Raw genomic sequence first — 17797 nt, 5'->3', positions numbered from 1 at the left:
AAGCAACTACCTGGACGTTATGGCCCAATTTGTGATGGAAAACGTAAACCAGCGCGTGTTTTCACAAGTATGTTTCAGAGCAAGCTGCCTACACATAGAATTTGAGAACTTTCTCTCTTTCTTTTCATAACAGCACTCAATTAATCTCTCAATGGCAGAAGGAGGTCCGAGGATCAGCCTCCTATCATTTAGTGGCTGCAGCTTTCCTGCCATCTTCAAAAGTTAACAACAAAAGCAAAACAGCAGTTGCAGCCACGCAGAACAAAACCACAGACATCCGGACACCGAGACGCGATCAGCTCTTCCAATCCGGAACTTTCCCTGTCCCGAAAGGGCCACAGACAGAGAGAACAGCCTGTGCAGCAGCCCTCATATCCTCTTCTGCTTCTGGTGTTGGATGTATTATAGTTAAATCCCAAGAACTTGACAAGGGAGAGGCTGGCATGCTGGGGGCGGCTGGAGATTTTCTTGGATGCCAGGGAGGGTTTACAGAGAGCTGACGGAAGTGAGACTCCAATCTTCTTTTTTTTTTCTCCCCCTCAGAGGACCATTACATCGACCTCACTGGAGCCTGACAAGTTGCTCCAGCATCAGAATTTTAACTGGATCACTGAAAACAGCCCATCTCGATATTCAATCATAGGGATTTTCATTTATTTAAAATGTGACCAAAACAGGAAGTGAATTACCGTCACAGCTGACTTCTACCAGTTATTCTGCTTTTGCTCCTTTCTGACACACACATTTGTTCCCAAAACCACATCAGAGCCATCAGGAAAACTAGAAATCTGCACAACTTAGAATGACGGATCAGTTTCAGCCCGTGTCAGCACGTTTTGGCATGTAGCCTCACGTTGGGTCGAATTTGAGGATGTTATAACAAACCTTGCATGTTAAATAACCGAAGAGCACTTGGAGACCGTGGCTCAGCATGCACGGGGGCTTGAAGGATTGCAGGTTCCCTGCAGTTAAGGAACACGTGCGCGTGCGTGATTTCTGGGATGTTGGTTGCGCTTTTTGCCCCGGTCATCTTCCACCAACTCAGATCTTGATTCACTTCCTGTTGACAGAAATCCTTGTTTTCTTGCACATGTAGTAAAAAAAAAAAAAAAAGAAAAGAAAAAAATCTCCAACCGGTGCTTCATCGTACAGCTGTCGCAGTTTTTGTTTGTGCATTTTGAGAGAGCCATAGCTAAAAAGAATCCTGAGCTGGCGGGGGTGGATACTGTATGTCACTGCTGCTGTAAAGACTGTGCACATACCAGCCAGCCACAGGAGGACACACACCTTCCAACTAGAAGTATTTGACAGTCCAGTTCGTGTGTGTGCTGGGTTCGCCGTGCGAACAGCCCCAGCTTTACGCCGTTTTTTTTTTTTTTGTTTGTTTGTTTGTTTCTATTTCTGTAGAGGTGAATTATTTTGTTGCGTCGTACGATGTTGTCGTAGTTGCTGTAACCGAGTGACTTCTGGGGCCATCACAGCAGCTGAGAACGATCGTGGGAGGCCAGTAATTAAGTATTCTTTAGGTAAATGGACACTGACGCGTGTCTCTGCCGCGCTGGGATCCTTTCACCGGGCTCCTGCTGCATCAGAGATGACACACATGTCGTTAGCTTCAGCGCTAAATTTAGGAACGTTACTGTCGAACCGCATCTGTGAAACCGACTTGTTGCATCAGTTGAAACACAACTCCGTCTCTGACACCATAACTGTAACTGTGACAACAACTTGGGACACAAATCAGTGGAAGAGCTGATGTTCTGTGTGTTAGCATCCGTCTCGTAGCTGTTCTATTTATTAGACTCCACGTATGTGCAGGTTCTTTTACTGTAAAGGCATTTCCCTGGGTTGGGGGAGGAGCCCAGAGTGCCTCTGCTTTGGCCTCTTATTGTTTATAAAAGCAGGAGAATATATGCAATGTCTGTATCAATGTCAGTAATCATGCTGTAGATGACTTCCTTTCATTTTACCTTTTGCTAGAACTATCTACAGCGCAGTCGGTGCCTTGAGATGCATTAAGAGGGTTCGATTGTCCCAACTACTTTACACTCATGCTGTCTTTTTCCACTTGCTGTGCAGGAAAAAACACATGCTTGCTGTCGAGCCCTTTTTTAAACTGTATATATTTTACACCAGGAGAGTTTATGCATAAAGAGTTAAAACAAATTTCCCTGAGGAAAAACCCTTTTTTTTCTCTATCCCAGCTTCAGAGTGCTATTTTAGAGAAGCCAGCCTGCACCGCCCAGAAAGCTATATTCTCCCCATGTGTCTGTCGGCGTGCAGCCGTGTGGCCTGTGCGGCCAAAACAGGCTCATTTCTGTGTCAAAGGCCGGTTCTTCTCATCGGGGAACGCCGAGCCTCTCCTTCGTTAGGTTGCTCTTCCTCCCCTCCTCATTTCAGTCTGAAAGGTCAGAGGTTAGGGTCACATCTGACACCGTCGGGTCTCGGGGCTTCTAAATACAGGAGCAGGGGAAGATGCAGAGTCCCCTTTAGGGATCGTCAGAGCTGACCGAGGTATCGAATGTCCCACCCCGGCTGCGCTCAACGCTGCCCCGCATGCACGTGGAGCGGTCACCGCGGAGACCAGATCCCTGGGGGTGGGGGGGAGGCGCCGAATGCTTGGTGCTGCACGTGCTGCCGGTCAGAGTTGTAGTTTTGGCGAGTCAGAGCTGACGTCGGCACTGGTGGGGCGACCGTATGTTAGCAGCAGGCTGACGCGAGGGTGCTTCTCAGCCTAAATCCTGCCTTACACCATCTGACCTGGAAGTCTCGCCGTCCTCGGGTTCACTGCACAACATCTATCACTCCAATGAGGAATTCTCTTCAGGCTCCCTGATGGCCGTGAGCAGGGTCTCAAGAGGACCCCGGCTGTCTGAAAATGGACAGCTTTATGATGTTCTGGGGGCCTCTCCTTCACCTCGGGCCGCATCCGCTCCGTCCTTTCACAGCTACTGTACAGCACCTGCAGCCTGCGCTGCCTCTAGTGCGCACGGTGGCGCGCACATGGCCGAATGTGATGACGGGCCCCGTGGGACCCGGAGTGAAGACTTTACAGGGTTCCAGAATATTAAGGACTTGACCGTGAGTGGCAGACAGGAAGCGGTTAAGCAGACGTTTCCTTTTCAAATCCCAGCAAGAGTTAACAGAAATCCTCTTAAGCGCCGCTCGCTGCTGCGTAAACATCTGTTATTAACAACTCATTGTTCTTTCTGAAGCAGACTAGAATGTACTTAATGGAGATTGGCGCGGTGCTGCAGAAATGGCTCCGGGGCAGCGAGCCGGCCCTCAAAGGCCTCCATTGTGAAGCCGGGGTCACGGTGTCATTGGGTAGCATTGGCTCTAATCTGCACTTAACCAGCACTTAACTTTAAGACCTCAACAACTAATGCCCCCTCAATGCCCTTTGTAAAAAAAAAAGAGATCCGTTTCTGTCCCAGAGTTGTACTTTAAAGGTTCCGGTAGCTGCCCGATGTTCCCGTGTTGTCGCGCCCGCCACCTTCGGAGCGTTTTAGCGTCGTCTCACCAGCTGAGGATGGAAGATCGTGTCCGGCCGCTCTGATCGTGAGCTACGTCTCCGGTCTCAGCCTTCTCATGCCGTGCCAAAATCATTCCGCAGTATTCCCAGTTTACAGACGGGCCGGCGGCAGCCCCGTCTCCGACGTACTGAATTTGTTTTAAAGGATCCGTTTGATGAGATTTCTTCTGCGAAATGTGTGTTTTTATTTCTTTGTCAAACAAAAAGATGTCTTATTTTGGAAGCTATATCGCATAGATTTTATTTAAGGAAAATCTTGTAATTTTGTAAAGTGGGCCTTATTATGGAAATATATTAAGTATTTGACCATTGGAATTTTAAGAGCTGTTTTTTTTTTTTTCAAGATAATGTATCATCATTGTTTATATTACACTCCTGGAGAGTTTGTCTTCCTATTTTCTTTCCTCACATCACCTCCATGAATCAAAGGCCATATAAGATTGGGGGCGGGGGGGGTCCACAGTTACGTAAGTAATGATGGAGCGCTGCTTCCTTTTATCAGAGCTGGGAGGGTCCGCTCCAGCCTGGATCGGCTCGCCACACGTGGTCCCGGCTTTTTATCGTGGACCAGCCAGCTTCTTCGCTGCTCTCGTCTCCCTCGCTCATAAATTCAGGGTTTCGCACATCATCTGGGCTGAATTGTTGGAAAGAGCTGCCAAAGAAAGACCCCAGACACACTCGTACCGTACACAACACACATGCAATCTAAGCACGGAACGCTTGACGTCAGGCAACAGTGTTAAAACCAATCAGCTCTGATTGACAGACAAATATTTGGATTATAAAATGACACAAAAAGGTCATTTTCTCCATGATAAAGTCTCTTCATCCCCAGTGGTCTGATTGGAGGGAGAGAGGCTGCGCTGTTGTTTTCCTTTTTGGTTTATTTCTCCAGTTTTAGGCATAATCCATCTTGCATGTTTTAACATAATGTGGCCGGCGCACTCTGCATGTAGGTCTCTCGAAGCTGCCAACTGTACAGCATACCGTATGTATTCCAATAAAAATAAAAACCAACCTGTTTGTAATACGTCTCCATGTTGGAACCTGCGTCCGGGTGCGTCTGCACGCTGCTGAATGTGTGTAAAATGCAACCACCTATGGCAATGCTGCTCTTTTAATGGTTTTTGCTGATCAAGCTCAGCAGGTTTTATATTCATAGTTGTGTGTGTGTGTGTGTGTGTGTGTGTGTGTGTGTGTGTGTGTGTGTGTGGTGTGTGTGTGTGTGTGTGTGTGTGTGTGTGTGTGTGTGTGTGTGTTTGTGTTTTGGGGGGGGGCAGCTGGCATTGCAAAATAAGATAAATGAGGCAAATAGTTCAGGTACAGAGGAAAACCACAAGCTGCTGTGGAATGCAACGTCAGCACACACACTCCTCTAAAAGCGCTACGCCTCGCTGTGGGAAGCGGCCGCCTCCTTCGCAGGTCGGATTTGAATCCCGTCAACGTAACAAAAGTGAAATTGAACTTTTTTTTCCTGACCTGACCTTAATCGAGGGTCAGAGGTGCCTCCAGTCTAAGCTGCCCCGCGTTCACATGCAGGAGAGGGCGGTGGTTTGGTCCCTGGTGCTCCTGAGCCTGTGCAGGGGCCTGACCTGAATTAGTGCTGTGAAGCCAACCGTGGCCACGGCCCAGTAGCCCTCCAGGCCACCACTGGTGTCTTCCACCCCGGAGCAGATCTCAGCCCTGCCACAGTCGTGGTAATAACGACTGAATTAATGCTGACACCAACAGCATCTGGAAGGTTTTTGTGCCCATGTACGAGGGGCTGCGGTCTCCCATCGGCAACCCTTTCGCCATCAAACAATGTTGCTATTGTGAAAAACAACCTCCCCAGTAACTCGGGGCTCCGAGCACATGGCTGAAAATACCAGAACGCTGCCGTCCAAAACCCAGCTCAAATTATTGTTGTTACATCAAGCGTCTCCTTTGGTCACGATAATAATAACCACATCTCTGGGCTTTTTGGGGGGGCGGGGGGGTGTAACACTCAAGAGTGCCTGGAAACAACAGTCCTCAAATACAACCCAGACTGTTGAAATCAGCCCCCCCCCCAGGCTGCTGCCGCGGACCTCCGGCACCATAGGCATGGACGCAGCCACACGCTTCAAAGACCTGTCGGAAGAAGATCAAAGCAAAGTTGCTGATAATGTAAACGCAGCTGCTAATGAAAGAGCCAGGACGTAATTATGTGTCTCTTTTTAATAACAAATGACAATATATATATATATATTTATAAAAAAAAAGGATGGGGAGAAAAACCATATTAACCATCGTAAAACACTGGAACTGCTATGGAAACAAAAATTCACAATTCAATCGCCACCCGTCCGTCAGGCTTCTAACACATGCACTGCCTCTAGTCTCTGCCAGCTAAATGACAGCAAATTATGAACGACAAAATAAGACGGAGAAAGATGTGCCAACGTAAAACTTCAAAAATGGAGTTAATTTTTCAGCAGATGTTGGAGTTAAATAGGCTGAGTACAAAGGTAATGCCATACGTCTTCAGTTTAAGACCTTAAATAACATATTTATAGTCTTAAGGAGTTATTTTATCAGCATTATAAATAAAAGCAGAATTACAGTCCTCCCCCTTCCACTAGTCTTTGTACCAATCTGTCCAAAACAAAGTCTGCAGAACTGAAATGTTTCAGATAAGGAATCTGAAAATGTGGCCAGCCAGATAATAAATCCTTTAAATGTCACGTGACTGAAGGCAAAGTTGTGGTTTTTCAAAAGTAGAAAGATTCATTTGGGTTTTTTTAAGGGGGGAAATATTTCAGACAGTGGCGGCAGGCTGGGCCTGCTGAGGGTTGCTGGTGGCTGTGGGCGTGGCCTGGCGAGGAAGTGTGTACATGGCGCCCAGGAACTGATCCGCGATGCGGCCGGCCTCACGCAGCCCGCTGAGCAGGGCGCCGTGGACCGTGGCGGGGTAATTTCTGATGGTGTGCTCCCCGGCGAAGAAGAGGCGTGGGACGGGCTGAAGGAGAGAAAGAAGAAAGATGAAGCAGAACCTGCCAGACTAGTTCACATCGAACCCGCATCAGTTCAACTGGATCCCAGTCACACTCACCTGCGAGGCCCCCGGTATCGCCGGTCCAGGGGTGATGGGCTGCGCCATGAGGTCGTAATCGTTCCCAGAAGAACCTGCCGCTACATATGAGTACGAGCCTCGTGCCCAGGGGTCTGCACGCCAACGAGTGACCACAGTCTCCTTTGGCTGCCATGACAACGAACAACAACAACGCATACTTTCAGTGGAGTTGCTGGGAGGATTTTTAAACAACCGAACAAACGTTAAATTGGGTTTCCTGCAGACGTAATCCTCCGGTTAAAACATTTGGTGTGAAAATCACGGTTTGCTGCTGGTCACAGTTCAGGAATGCTGCGTACCTGCGGCACAGCGCTGCCTCCAAATATTCCTTTGAGGATAGCCAGGCAGCGCCCAACGATCACGTCGTCGCTGATGTTCTCCATAATGCCGGCGGCCTCACCGGCCATCAGGGCGAGCAGGATCGGCGCTGCGGGGTGGTTGAACACATCGCAGTTAGCAGCTGTCACATGACTAAACTGGGACTCTCTTGAACCGAAACGGGATGTCTTCATACCTTTGTAGAGGTTCCAGAACAGGAAGAGTTCGCCCCGGCTGGCCGTGGTGGAGCCGACGTGACCGAACAGATTGACGCTCGGGTCCCAGAACACACGGTCGAAGCACAGCACCACCTTCAGACAGGGAGGGATGCGACATTTACAGCTGTGCAACAGTGAAGCTGCTGATTGTGAGCAACAGGCTCAGCGCCTCTCCTGTGGCGTTTGGCTCTGCGAGTTCAAACAGCGCCCCCTGCTGGAGATGCAGCGTTAGCAGCAGTATCGGTTGCGTAACAATGCAGTATCCCTTCTGCAGTAAAATGAGGCCGATACCCAGCGACACACGGGCAGCAGGAGCTGGTGCTGACGTACACACAGCGCCAAACACAAGCAGCAGAGGCAAGACATCAGCGCGTCACCTTGTTGAGGTTGCCGAAGCCCATCCTCTGTATCGCCGACGTCTTCCATTCAGGCAGCGGGGGGACAAACTGCACGGCGGACGGCTGCTGCTTCAACACCCCCAGCGGCAGCGTGCACAGCACAGCGTCGCACTTGTATATGAAAGTCTGGGTCGTGGAGCGGGTGTTGACCGCTATCACTTCGCAGCCTGCAGAACACGCTTGTGGTCACGAAGGCGACATGACCGATATGTTTGAACGTGATCGGGCGGTCCGTGCGCACGTACCTGAGGCCGTGTAGCGGACCTGTCGCACTGCCGTGTTCAGTTTGATGTCCAAGCCCTCGGCCAGCGCCACGGGAACGCAGGAGTAGCCGTTCCTCACAGTCAGGTGGCTCCCCGTGAACTCAAAGTCATCGTCCTGTGCAGAAAACCAACGGTCAACAAGTCTGCCATCTCAACGTCGCGATGAAAAGCTTGCAGTTGTGCGTGTACGTGCCTGATCCCAGTGCTTGAGAGAGAGGGTGGAGAGGGGTGTAGCGTTGGCAAACTCCAAGTTGGCAAAGTGCCAGTCCAAGATCTGCCGATCCCTGGATGACAGGTAAACATCGCTGTGGGAAAAAACGGGAAATAAAGAGACACCTTGATATACGGTGACAGCTATTCAGTAGCAGGGGAACATGTCTGCTCACGCACGGGCTAATAAAGCCTGATGCTGAAAGACTGAACACACAGGATACCAGCATGTTAGCTGCAGGACACCAGCTCAGAACAGAACTGGTTTACTAGATATTTGAATAAGTTGGGTGTGTTCCATACAGTTTTGACTGATGTTGACAGCAGACAGCCCGCAGGAGGATATGAAAGCAGAAGTTACCTGGGTGGATTGGCCTCCAGCTCCTGCAGCTTCTCCTCTAGCTTGGCCTGCAACTCCACCAATTCATCATACTCCTGCACAGAAACAAGCCTGGAGTAAGATGCATGACCGCTTCAAGGGTTCTACTGCTGGAGGACATCTTTTCAAAGATTAGTAATGAGGAAATTAATTTGAACTTGACGATCCAAGTAAAACAATATATTCAAACACTGAAAGCTCACTCAAATACGTGGAGGGGTGTGCAGCCATCTATGCGGCCCAAGTTTGAGTAAAAGTATAAACAGTGTGGACAGAAAGGGCTGACCGATGCTGTGCATCAGCTCACCACAACAGAACCAACACCAGCGGCTGGGCCTAGTCTGGTAACACCACCTACAACACCACGACCCAGACGGCGACAGAGTCAGACGTGCTAACAACCGCTCAACGATAGCAGGATGTCCTGAGCCCCTGTAAATAATGAAGACTGAAAGCGCCAACACGTTGCCTTCACAGCCTTAAAAACACATCTATGTGGTGCAGTCAGGCTTAATGTGAGCGCACAAACATGCTCTTAATATGATGGTCAGACAGTGATTCAAGGCCTAAACGCGGACAGACACCAGCTGTGTTTAAACCAACTCAAACCTCTTTTTAAAATACACACACGGCAGCGGGGCAGATTTATCTGGACCAAAAATAAACGGGCATCACTCGCTCTGTGAGTAAGCCATAATCTGACATTTAACCACTTAAACACGGGCTGCTTTGATTTACAGCAACAGCGGGATCGTCTGACCCGTCCAGAAAATATCATTTTACAAAGCAGACAAGCTCATTTGCTTCTGCTTTGGCCTTTTGACCTGCAGCTCCACTTCAAATCAAAGCGGGGGAAATCTAATATTGCTTCAAAGTCATGTGAATTACAAACATGATCGCTACACCAGCACCGGCAAACCACGACTGGAAAAGGTTTAGAAGTGTTACTTCCTCTGGTATTTTAAGACTTTTAGCCAGATCAGAGTTCTCATAACTTTGTTCCAGACAGGAAGTTGTACTGGATGGAAGAGAAAAGAGGAAGAGAGCTCACCTTGCAGAGGGCAGTCAAGTCCCGGTGCTTGCTCTTCACCAAGAACTCAGCTGTGATATCTCTGGGTGGTTTGACCTCGCTGGCTTCTTTATACTGCTGGTGCAGCTCTTTGACTCGCTCTTTGGTGTTCACCATCTACAAGGAATGGGAGAGAAGGAAGCGTACAGAGATACTTGTGTACTCCATAGTCCATAAAAACCACCATCCTTCTTGTGCCCACCTTGTTGAGGAGATCTCTGAGCTCTTCCTGAGTCTTAACAATCTTCTTCCAATGTTCTATCTGCTCGTCTTTGACGTGCTTCTCCTGCAGCCTGAGCACATGCAGATACCAGATTGGGACCTGGATTGGGACACTGGTCATTTTATACATTTATTCTGAACAACACTCACTGAATGACCACTTCCAGGGCCTGTCCCAGAGAAACTGGCTTGTTGTTCAGGAAGTTAAAGTCCAGCTGATGGCTGAGGAACGAGGTGGCCTCCAGCAATCGGTTGAATTCCTGCTCAACCATCTCATCTTTTTCTTTTGGCACCTAGAACAACAATAAGAAAAAAGGTACGGGCTAATCTCACCATGAGAAACTGCAAAATTATTTATTACATTTACACAGGGACAAATTAAAACAAGGATCATAGGGAGTAAAGTTAAAGTTCCTTACGCTTGTGCATCGTTCACCCTTCAAGTGTGCCAAAAGATGGGTGTGGAAGAGGTTGACAAGAGGAGAGAGAGAGAGAGAACATTAGCACACAAAATCATTTACAAAATTGCTAATCTTTGTGCAGAAAAGCAAATGGTTTATCATGTTGGGTGAATCTGGCTAAACCCAAACATCCTTCGACTCAACCAAAAGGGGAAAACCCTGTTTATTTAATTTGATGAGATTAGGCATAATCTGGTCCTATTTGGGGAGGAACAATGAGACGCTGTTTCCCAAAGAGACGCTAAACTAATTTGCCGCTCGTTATGTGTCCGATTTGTAGCTCAAGTAAAACCAGATCTCTGACCCAGCACAACACTCGGGCATGTACCAACATGAAATTGTGCATCTGTAAACACTTTTTACAGGCCGAGAAAGTCAAAGATTTGAGCTAATGCAATAGTTTAAGGCAGCTTCCGGAATAAACCTGCTAAATGTGGTTAGCTATAGCAATGAAATTGGATCATACTCACAGCCTGCCCATTTGCTTCATACAGAGGACACTTCTGCTTGATCTTGGCCAGCTCCATGTTGACCTGCTTACTAATCACAGCCATCGGGTTTCCGCCTAACAAAGGCACAGTAACACTCCATCAAAGCACCTCTTACACCCAGATGTCTGAATTAAGAGCCAGATTTTATAAAGCATGCGAGTTCATGTATATCGGGGGTAAGCTTTATTTATTATTTTATTTAATAATCAGTTGACTTACCCAGCCCTGTCACCACCATGGCCCCGAGATCAGCAACATAGTTTCCCTTTCTGAATGTAGCCACTCTGCCCCCAACACGATCCTACATGTAACAAGTGAGGCGTGTTTTATCTAACCGAGAACATGCTGTGGTCACTCAACTAAATCCCAATAAACCCTGTTATAACTCTACTTTAGTATTTACCCTGTTCCGAGGGTAGTGCTAATGTTAAAATCTGCTGAGTTCCACCTACCCTCGCCTCTAATACAGTAACATCCATCCCAAAGCTCTGCAGCTGCCTCGCTGCAGCCAGACCAGAGACACCACCGCCGATTATTATAACCTTCCCAGTCTTCTTAGCTGCAAAACCAAAAGCAGTCAATTAAAGAGATGTACTTTCATTTAATGACTATTTTCCCCCTAGTAGAACGTATGAAAAGAACTCACTGGGTAAAGGCTTGACCCTCTTGTAAATGCCAAAATTAATGAGCCCGTGCCTTTCCAGGTAGCTGTGTATCCTGTGGACCAGCACAGCATCGCCTGATAACAGAGCAAATTCAAGAAAATCCACTTTAGCTCTAAAAATAACACCACATCTTCTTCATATGAAAACAGATTCTCACTGTTGTACGGCGCTTCCAGCTGCTGCACCGTAGCCTCAAAGGTCAGCTGGATTTTGGGGTTGTCCAACCACAGCTGGAGCTGAATGAGCCATAGGCGTGTAAGTGCTCACTGAATATTTCAATCCCAGCAGGTTTTAGATTTCAAAAAGTGTTTGCATGGACACTTACAGTCCGGTTTCGGATGTATAAGAAGACCTTCTGTGTCTGCTGAGGACCACTGATGATGTCAGGGAAGCAGGCAGCCTCTTGTGACGTCATACGGTCGTGAGGAAGACGGCTCTGAAAAGCAGCTCCTTCTACGCCTAACCAGAAACATACACGTCAAAACAGCGTCGACAGTGCAGGAAAAGCGAACAAAATGTTTAGTAATTTCCCCAACAAGTGTTCTTTCTAGTGAATATGCTCCTAAATCTTGCACCAGGCCTCAGGCTCACCCGACGGCTCCTCTGGTTCACTGTCATTTTCTTCTTCTACCGGTGGAGCCGGTGGAGGGATCACCTGCTTCCTCTCTTTCTCTGCCTTGGCGTTTCTCTCTTCCTCAGAGTAATACTCATCCTCAGAGAGATTGGCCAGGCTCTCGTCCATCTCGCGGTACTCCACCTGCAACAAGTATGCACAATAAAAGCTAAATTAACATCAGCTTTGAGATGCGGATTCGCTCCGGTGATCTTCAGCAACCTTTGAGCCTTTGCAGATTTGTAAGAGCGCAAACAAGATTCAAGCAAATGTCCTCATAATGTTGGGAATTTTCACTCTCCAGCGGCGGGAAAGTCAATTTTAAATTGATTACTTTTGCTCGCTTGCGCCGACTTGTTCTGCGAACTTCTGCTGAATCTGGGTCCACGCCCCCAGGGCCCACTTGGTGCGGCAAAGGGGGCCCTCCGGCCTCCCCGCTGGGAGAGGACCGCTCTTTTTTCTTGACGTCCATGGGGACGGCAGACGAGGCCGAAGGACCGGACATCGCATCAGTAACTAGCACTCTCTCAGCCCCAGTGGCTCCGGCAGAGGAGGAGGAGGAGGAGGAGGAAGAGGAAGAGGAGCCAGCATCAGACTTCTTGCTAGAGAGCATCATGGAGGATGTTGGAGGCCTCTCCTGGTCAAAAGAGGTACAGAGTAAATAAAAGACAGCGAACTGAAAGAATCTATAGTGAAATGACCAAAATGCAAGTACTCAACCGAAAACTCCTAAAACAGAAAACCTCAGATGCTTGTAATAATTTGGACATTCACATATTTAAAAAATCATTTTACCTCCAAATAGCAAAAGATTTGTATTGTTTTTTCCTGTTAAACCTGGAAATGAAACTGGTGCTCCTTAAGGGAAAAACAAAGGTATTCTATATAAAATGGCGACAACATATTAACTTTTTATTCCATATCCTTGAGAAACCCTTATATTAAACCTCTATCATTACATATTGGATAGGCTTTATCATTTCAAGCCTATATTGTTGGCATGAAGTCAAGATCAGACTGTCCAAATAGTTACAGAGCCACCGTTATATGGAGAAGATGATGCAGCTTATGTGTCAAAAAAACAACGAAAAACATGAGGTAACAACCACAGAAAAATAGTAACACCTTTAAGTTGTTGGCGTTTTTCTTTTTACTCCCATTACTTTGCATAAATGACCTGAACTGATCACTTCTATTGTGGCAAACCAATGAAAGGAAACCAAAACCCCCATTAGTTTTAGATATATTCAGACTATCATCTATACATCTAGATGGTTTCAGTAACACAACTGTGACATGGATTTCATGGCTTATGAAATGAGGGCTCCATGGTTAGGAAAACTGGTCTTGTTTTACCCATTTCTCCGTGCATCTGGTAATATCCATTCAAACACTAAGAAACGAAGACAGAACCAGAATTTTAACAAGAGCAATTTAAACAAGAGCAAGTGTTTTATTCAAACACGAGAACTTGCTTCGAAATACATTCAACGTACTGGTTTGTTTGGCGCATTATTAATCGTTAATAGCCAGTTTATTGACCGAATCAATAGCGGATCGCTAGCAACTTTACTAGAAAGCTAATAACGACACAACCATATGGCTATCACTGTTTAAATACGGTGGCTGCTGGTAGCTAGGTGCCGGAGAGAAACCTACAAAGAGCAAATATTAATAATGATTTTTATTTTTTACAAGTCTAGACTCTGTAAAAAATCTCATACATAACAAGCACGGATTAAACTCTGCAGCGAGCCAATTTGATGACCATGCTACATTAGCTACCGCCGCTAACAATGAACCTTAGCTAGCACCATCACTGAGACAGCAGCAACTGCTATCGAGTATAATCCACACGGAAATAATCGTCTGTCAACTTTTGAGTGCCAGAAATCGTTGTTTCAAGCAATAAAACGAGGCCACGGAATTATAGAAATATTGAAATTACCTCTTACACCTCCGATGTCAACACAAAGACGGCAGACTAGCAGAACCTACACAATGTAGCCGTTTGTGATTGGTTATTGGAAGAGGTTACCCAAGAGCACCGAGTGATCTGATTGGCCCGTAGAGCTGTCAATTAAAAAGAGGCGGAACATGTCGGCGTCGACGATGTTTCCTTGTCCAATTGTGTTTAACAATTAACGTCGCACAATGCATTTAAAACATAGATCGCGGTGAATCGTTTTATTCATTAAGTGGCATTTAATCACTTGTTGTTAAATATACAGTACAACTGATCCCAACCCCGCCATCATCATGACGTCACTGTGAGAGGATGGGTGGGGACAGACAGGTAAAGGTGTCGCCGAGCGTCTCCGAAAACTCAGGGAAATAAAACGACAACTTCACTTGCTTGTTTCTTCATTTTTAGGCCGACCGTGCGTAAGTAACGTCGAAATTCAGATCTAAATCATGAACACAGTTTTTAGGTTTGCACCGAGCCTCTCGTTGTTTCAGCTAAGACTTTAAATTTGACGTAAACGCTCTCCCAAAATTAGTTTTCTGCGTAGCTTTTCTGTAAATACCAGGCGGCGAGCTCTAAAAAGTTGGTCTGAGAGGGCTACTCTTTTAAAAAACCAAGTTCTATCGCGCTCTCCCAGCTGCTCAAAATGAGATTTCACTTTTGAATAGTAATCTGGTGAGAACTCACTGAAAGAGCGTCGGTTTTAGTGCTATAGTGGGTTTTAAAGTAAAATCCACTTGAATTCCAGGGTATAAACTGTGTAACGACAGGGCTGATACGGAATCTATCCAGCAGGTTTGAAACAATGGTGAATGAAGAGTTGGCCAACCGGCCAGACAACACTGCCTTCACTCAGCAGAGGCTTCCGGCATGGCAGCCCATGCTGTCTGCGGGCATCGTCATCCCGGGCTTTTTACTCATCGGCCTGGCCTTCATTGGCATCGGTGTCGCCCTGTTCATCACCTCACAGAGCATCCAAGTGCTGGAGGTATGAGAAGTGAAGCCACCTGTCTTTGCTTCATGCTGAATCCTCCCCCGACCCTGAACCTGCAACCCTTTATTGACAGAGGTGTGGCGTCAGTAACAAAGGCAGAGGTGTTGTTTCCATCAGTAATGGAGGCTCTTGTCCTTTCTTCACCAGTTGGATTACACGGGGGAACAGCCGCCCTCCCCTTGCTACAAGTGCTCTGATCCAACTGTCAAGAACTGTGTTTGCAATCTGGAATTCAGCATTACTACCCTGTTCAAGGTTGGATCCAAATGCAGGTGGGACACTTCATGATGTTGGGATCTGCTGACGCTACGTTTTCTTCAACAGGGGCCCGTGTTCTTTTATTATGGTTTGTCCAACTACTTCCAGAACTACAGGAAATATGGCGTGTCCAAAGATGACGAGCAGCTGTATGGAGACTTGGATAACTTCAAAGTGAGCACATGTATCCATCTATTATATATTACTTTCCTGTCTTTCTTTCCATTCTCCTGACAACGGACGCATGCACCACTGCTACATTCCAGTTTAGACATGTGTATTTCTTTTAAAGTGCCATTTAAGTCCACATTGTTGGAACTATGGACAGTGTCTAACCCTTAATTTGACACACATGCCATTTTGTCTTGTGTGTCCCAGAGCCCCAGTGAGTACTGCGCTCCCTACCAGTATGACAGCAATGATAAGCCCATCGTACCATGTGGCTCGATAGCAAACAGCATGTTCAATGGTAGGTTTGAAAATCTTATGGTCCTTCATTTGCTAGTGGATTGGGATACAAATTTATTTTCTCATTGTTTAAAGACACATTCAATCTGTATCAACGCGTCAATGGAACAAAGAAGCTGGTGCCTTTTGATGGGAAAGGGATCGCCTGGTGGACGGACTACAACATCAAATACAGAAACCCTTCCGTCTCCCCTCTGAAGAATGCGTTCAATGGTACCAGCTTGAGGAAATGTTGATGCTAATTGTTCTGTCAGAAATCGTAAACGTAAAGGTTTGAATTCCAGGTACTGTGAAGCCTTTGATGTGGCCCAAACCCGCTTATGAACTCGACCCCAACGACCCTGCTAACAACGGTTTCATCAATCAAGATTTCCTGGTTTGGATGCGAACGGCAGCCCTTCCAGATTTCCGGAAGTTGTACCGACGAATCACAGAGGGTGATTATGCGGAAGGTCTCCCGGCTGGAACGTACGTCCTTGAAATTGCCTACAGTATCCTTACATGTTCTCCAGGTTCTGGGATAATGATGATAATTGCTGAGGCATAGGTGGGGGAGGGATGTCATGTGATCCATTTTGAGTTAAGGTCTGTATGGTGTCAACCTGTGTGCCCTCCGGTAATATAATTTAGAACCTTTTGACTTCTCGTTGGTCTTTTTTCACATTTGCATCCACGTTTCTTTAGCTGCTAGAAATAAATTTGGCTTCCTCATGTTTTGACAACACGAGTCTTGTTCTGCGAGTCAGGTGTGGTTGGTTTTACCTCAGCAGTGTGATCGAGCAAAACAAATGATCTGACGGTCTGTAAGAAAATAAGGTAGGCAAATAATTGATCAGGTTTTCGATGGCCCTCAACAAAGAGCCTTTGATGGAAAATTTAAATATTTTCTTGGGCTGGAAGTGGCAAAATTGATTTATAAATACTGAGAATATGCTGATTTTTCTAGCTACCGGTAACTAGGCTGACTAAGATGATTGCTGTATTTCTGTGTATAAATTACACCATATAATGATGCTATAACACCTGGCAGTAGCTGTAGAACATTTGTATTTTCTCTTTTTGTTGTATACCCTTAACATGTTATCCTCAGATTATCCTGTTTTGAGCTTTGAAGGAAGAAAGAAGGTGGTTCTCAGCAACGTGTCCTGGATGGGGGGCAAGAACGAGTTCCTGGGCATTGCTTACCTCGTGATTGGTTCGTTGTGTATCGTTATGTCCATAGTCATGCTCATTGTCTACGCCAAATTCAAGTTTCCCGAAGAAGAATGAGTTTGTAGTTGTGAACAGTGGTACCAAATGAACATTATGTTTTATTTTACATTTGTTTTAGTCTTTTAAAGCGCATTGCTCACATTTCCCAGTGACATTACTTTGGAATGTGTGGGTTGTTGCCTTTATAATGGGATGTGTCTAGCCATTACTGGTCATTTCGCCTCAGGTACGCCTAAAGGGTTTAAGATTTTAGGGAGGAAAACCATTCACTTTACAAGGCAAAATGGACTTTGCGTGTACTGTATCAGTTTGATTTGTGTTACTTTAATATGGTGGTTTGTTTTTCTCAGGTTTTATATGCCGTATTTACAAGGCTTTAAAAATAACTCTTAAGAGCTTCTCACTTTAGGTCAGAAATAATATAGAAACAAAATTTGCTTTCAATTTCAAAAGTGTATTGTTCTCTAAATAGAAATGCCACTATTGAAACTCAGGGATCAATTGTACATAATATGCAGATGTATTCCTTGGATTTACTGATTTTTTTGTTTATTTATCAATAAAATAAAAGCTTCAGATTCTCTTTGTGTCATTGTGAAATTTGTCAACACAGTAATCAGAATTATGCTTCAATATGTATAATATTTTAATATGCAATTATGTATAGATGAAGTTTAATAGGTATAAGACAATTATTACAAAATTACCAAACACAATTGCTTATGCTCCGATTACATGATTAAGATAAAGATATATAGACTATATGTAAACTGTTAACTCGCTGTAAAAACAAATTTAGAAACCTGGATGTCGGATTTATTGCTGCATCATCGGGGCAACTCCCAATTTCCGTAACACGGCTAGACAAATAGACGTATCATGCCGTGGCATGTGTGGATATTGTAGTCTTTTCAATGCTGTTAACAGCGCAACACACGCCTTTTGAACATCAAGTACCATAAT

General features: G+C 46.0%; 3 protein-coding genes across 6 annotated transcripts in view; 2 read left to right on the top strand and 1 right to left on the bottom strand.

Annotated features, from left to right (window-relative positions):
- luzp1 (leucine zipper protein 1) overlaps positions 1–4563 on the top strand; it is a 28388-nt gene extending 23825 nt beyond the window's left edge. Inside the window, exon 8 of the mRNA XM_057058440.1 lies at positions 134–4563. The gene's annotated coding sequence lies outside the window, so the exon portion shown is untranslated. The remainder of the gene's footprint in view (positions 1–133) is intronic.
- Positions 4564–5716: 1153 nt separating this feature from the next.
- Positions 5717–13995, bottom strand: kdm1a (lysine (K)-specific demethylase 1a). Of its 3 annotated transcripts, none has more exons than XM_057011626.1 (22): positions 13885–13978; positions 13293–13329; positions 12271–12573; positions 11915–12083; positions 11649–11782; positions 11481–11559; positions 11305–11397; positions 11111–11217; positions 10878–10959; positions 10638–10732; positions 10126–10143; positions 9857–9999; positions 9687–9777; positions 9467–9601; positions 8398–8471; positions 8020–8131; positions 7809–7941; positions 7543–7730; positions 7144–7258; positions 6929–7056; positions 6609–6755; positions 5717–6515 (listed from the first exon to the last, which is right to left on the bottom strand). In XM_057011626.1, the coding sequence occupies exons 2-22, from the start codon at positions 13320–13322 to the stop codon at positions 6315–6317; spliced, it is 2577 nt and encodes an 858-aa protein (XP_056867606.1). In that variant the 5' UTR covers positions 13323–13329; positions 13885–13978; the 3' UTR covers positions 5717–6314. The 3 variants fall into 3 exon arrangements, with proteins under 3 accessions (XP_056867606.1, XP_056867607.1, XP_056867608.1); XM_057011627.1 differs by having other exon boundaries at positions 11915–12080; XM_057011628.1 differs by lacking the exon at positions 13293–13329 and having other exon boundaries at positions 13885–13995.
- A 185-nt stretch (positions 13996–14180) lies between these two features.
- On the top strand, positions 14181–17417 carry tmem30b (transmembrane protein 30B). 2 transcript variants are annotated; one of them, XM_057011635.1, is made up of 9 exons: positions 14181–14321; positions 14698–14890; positions 15044–15151; positions 15221–15328; positions 15533–15623; positions 15698–15835; positions 15907–16113; positions 16713–16905; positions 16936–17417. In XM_057011635.1, exons 2-8 carry the CDS (start codon positions 14708–14710, stop codon positions 16889–16891), a joined length of 1014 nt encoding a protein of 337 aa, XP_056867615.1. In that variant the 5' UTR covers positions 14181–14321; positions 14698–14707; the 3' UTR covers positions 16892–16905; positions 16936–17417. The 2 variants fall into 2 exon arrangements, with proteins under 2 accessions (XP_056867615.1, XP_056867614.1); XM_057011634.1 differs by having other exon boundaries at positions 14306–14321; positions 14695–14890; positions 16713–17417.
- The last annotated feature ends 380 nt before the right edge of the window (positions 17418–17797 follow it).

Source organism: Takifugu flavidus, chromosome 16, assembly GCF_003711565.1.
Source record: "Takifugu flavidus isolate HTHZ2018 chromosome 16, ASM371156v2, whole genome shotgun sequence".
NCBI classification, from domain to species: domain Eukaryota; kingdom Metazoa; phylum Chordata; class Actinopteri; order Tetraodontiformes; family Tetraodontidae; genus Takifugu; species Takifugu flavidus.
This window is presented reverse-complemented; position numbering and strand designations above follow the sequence as displayed.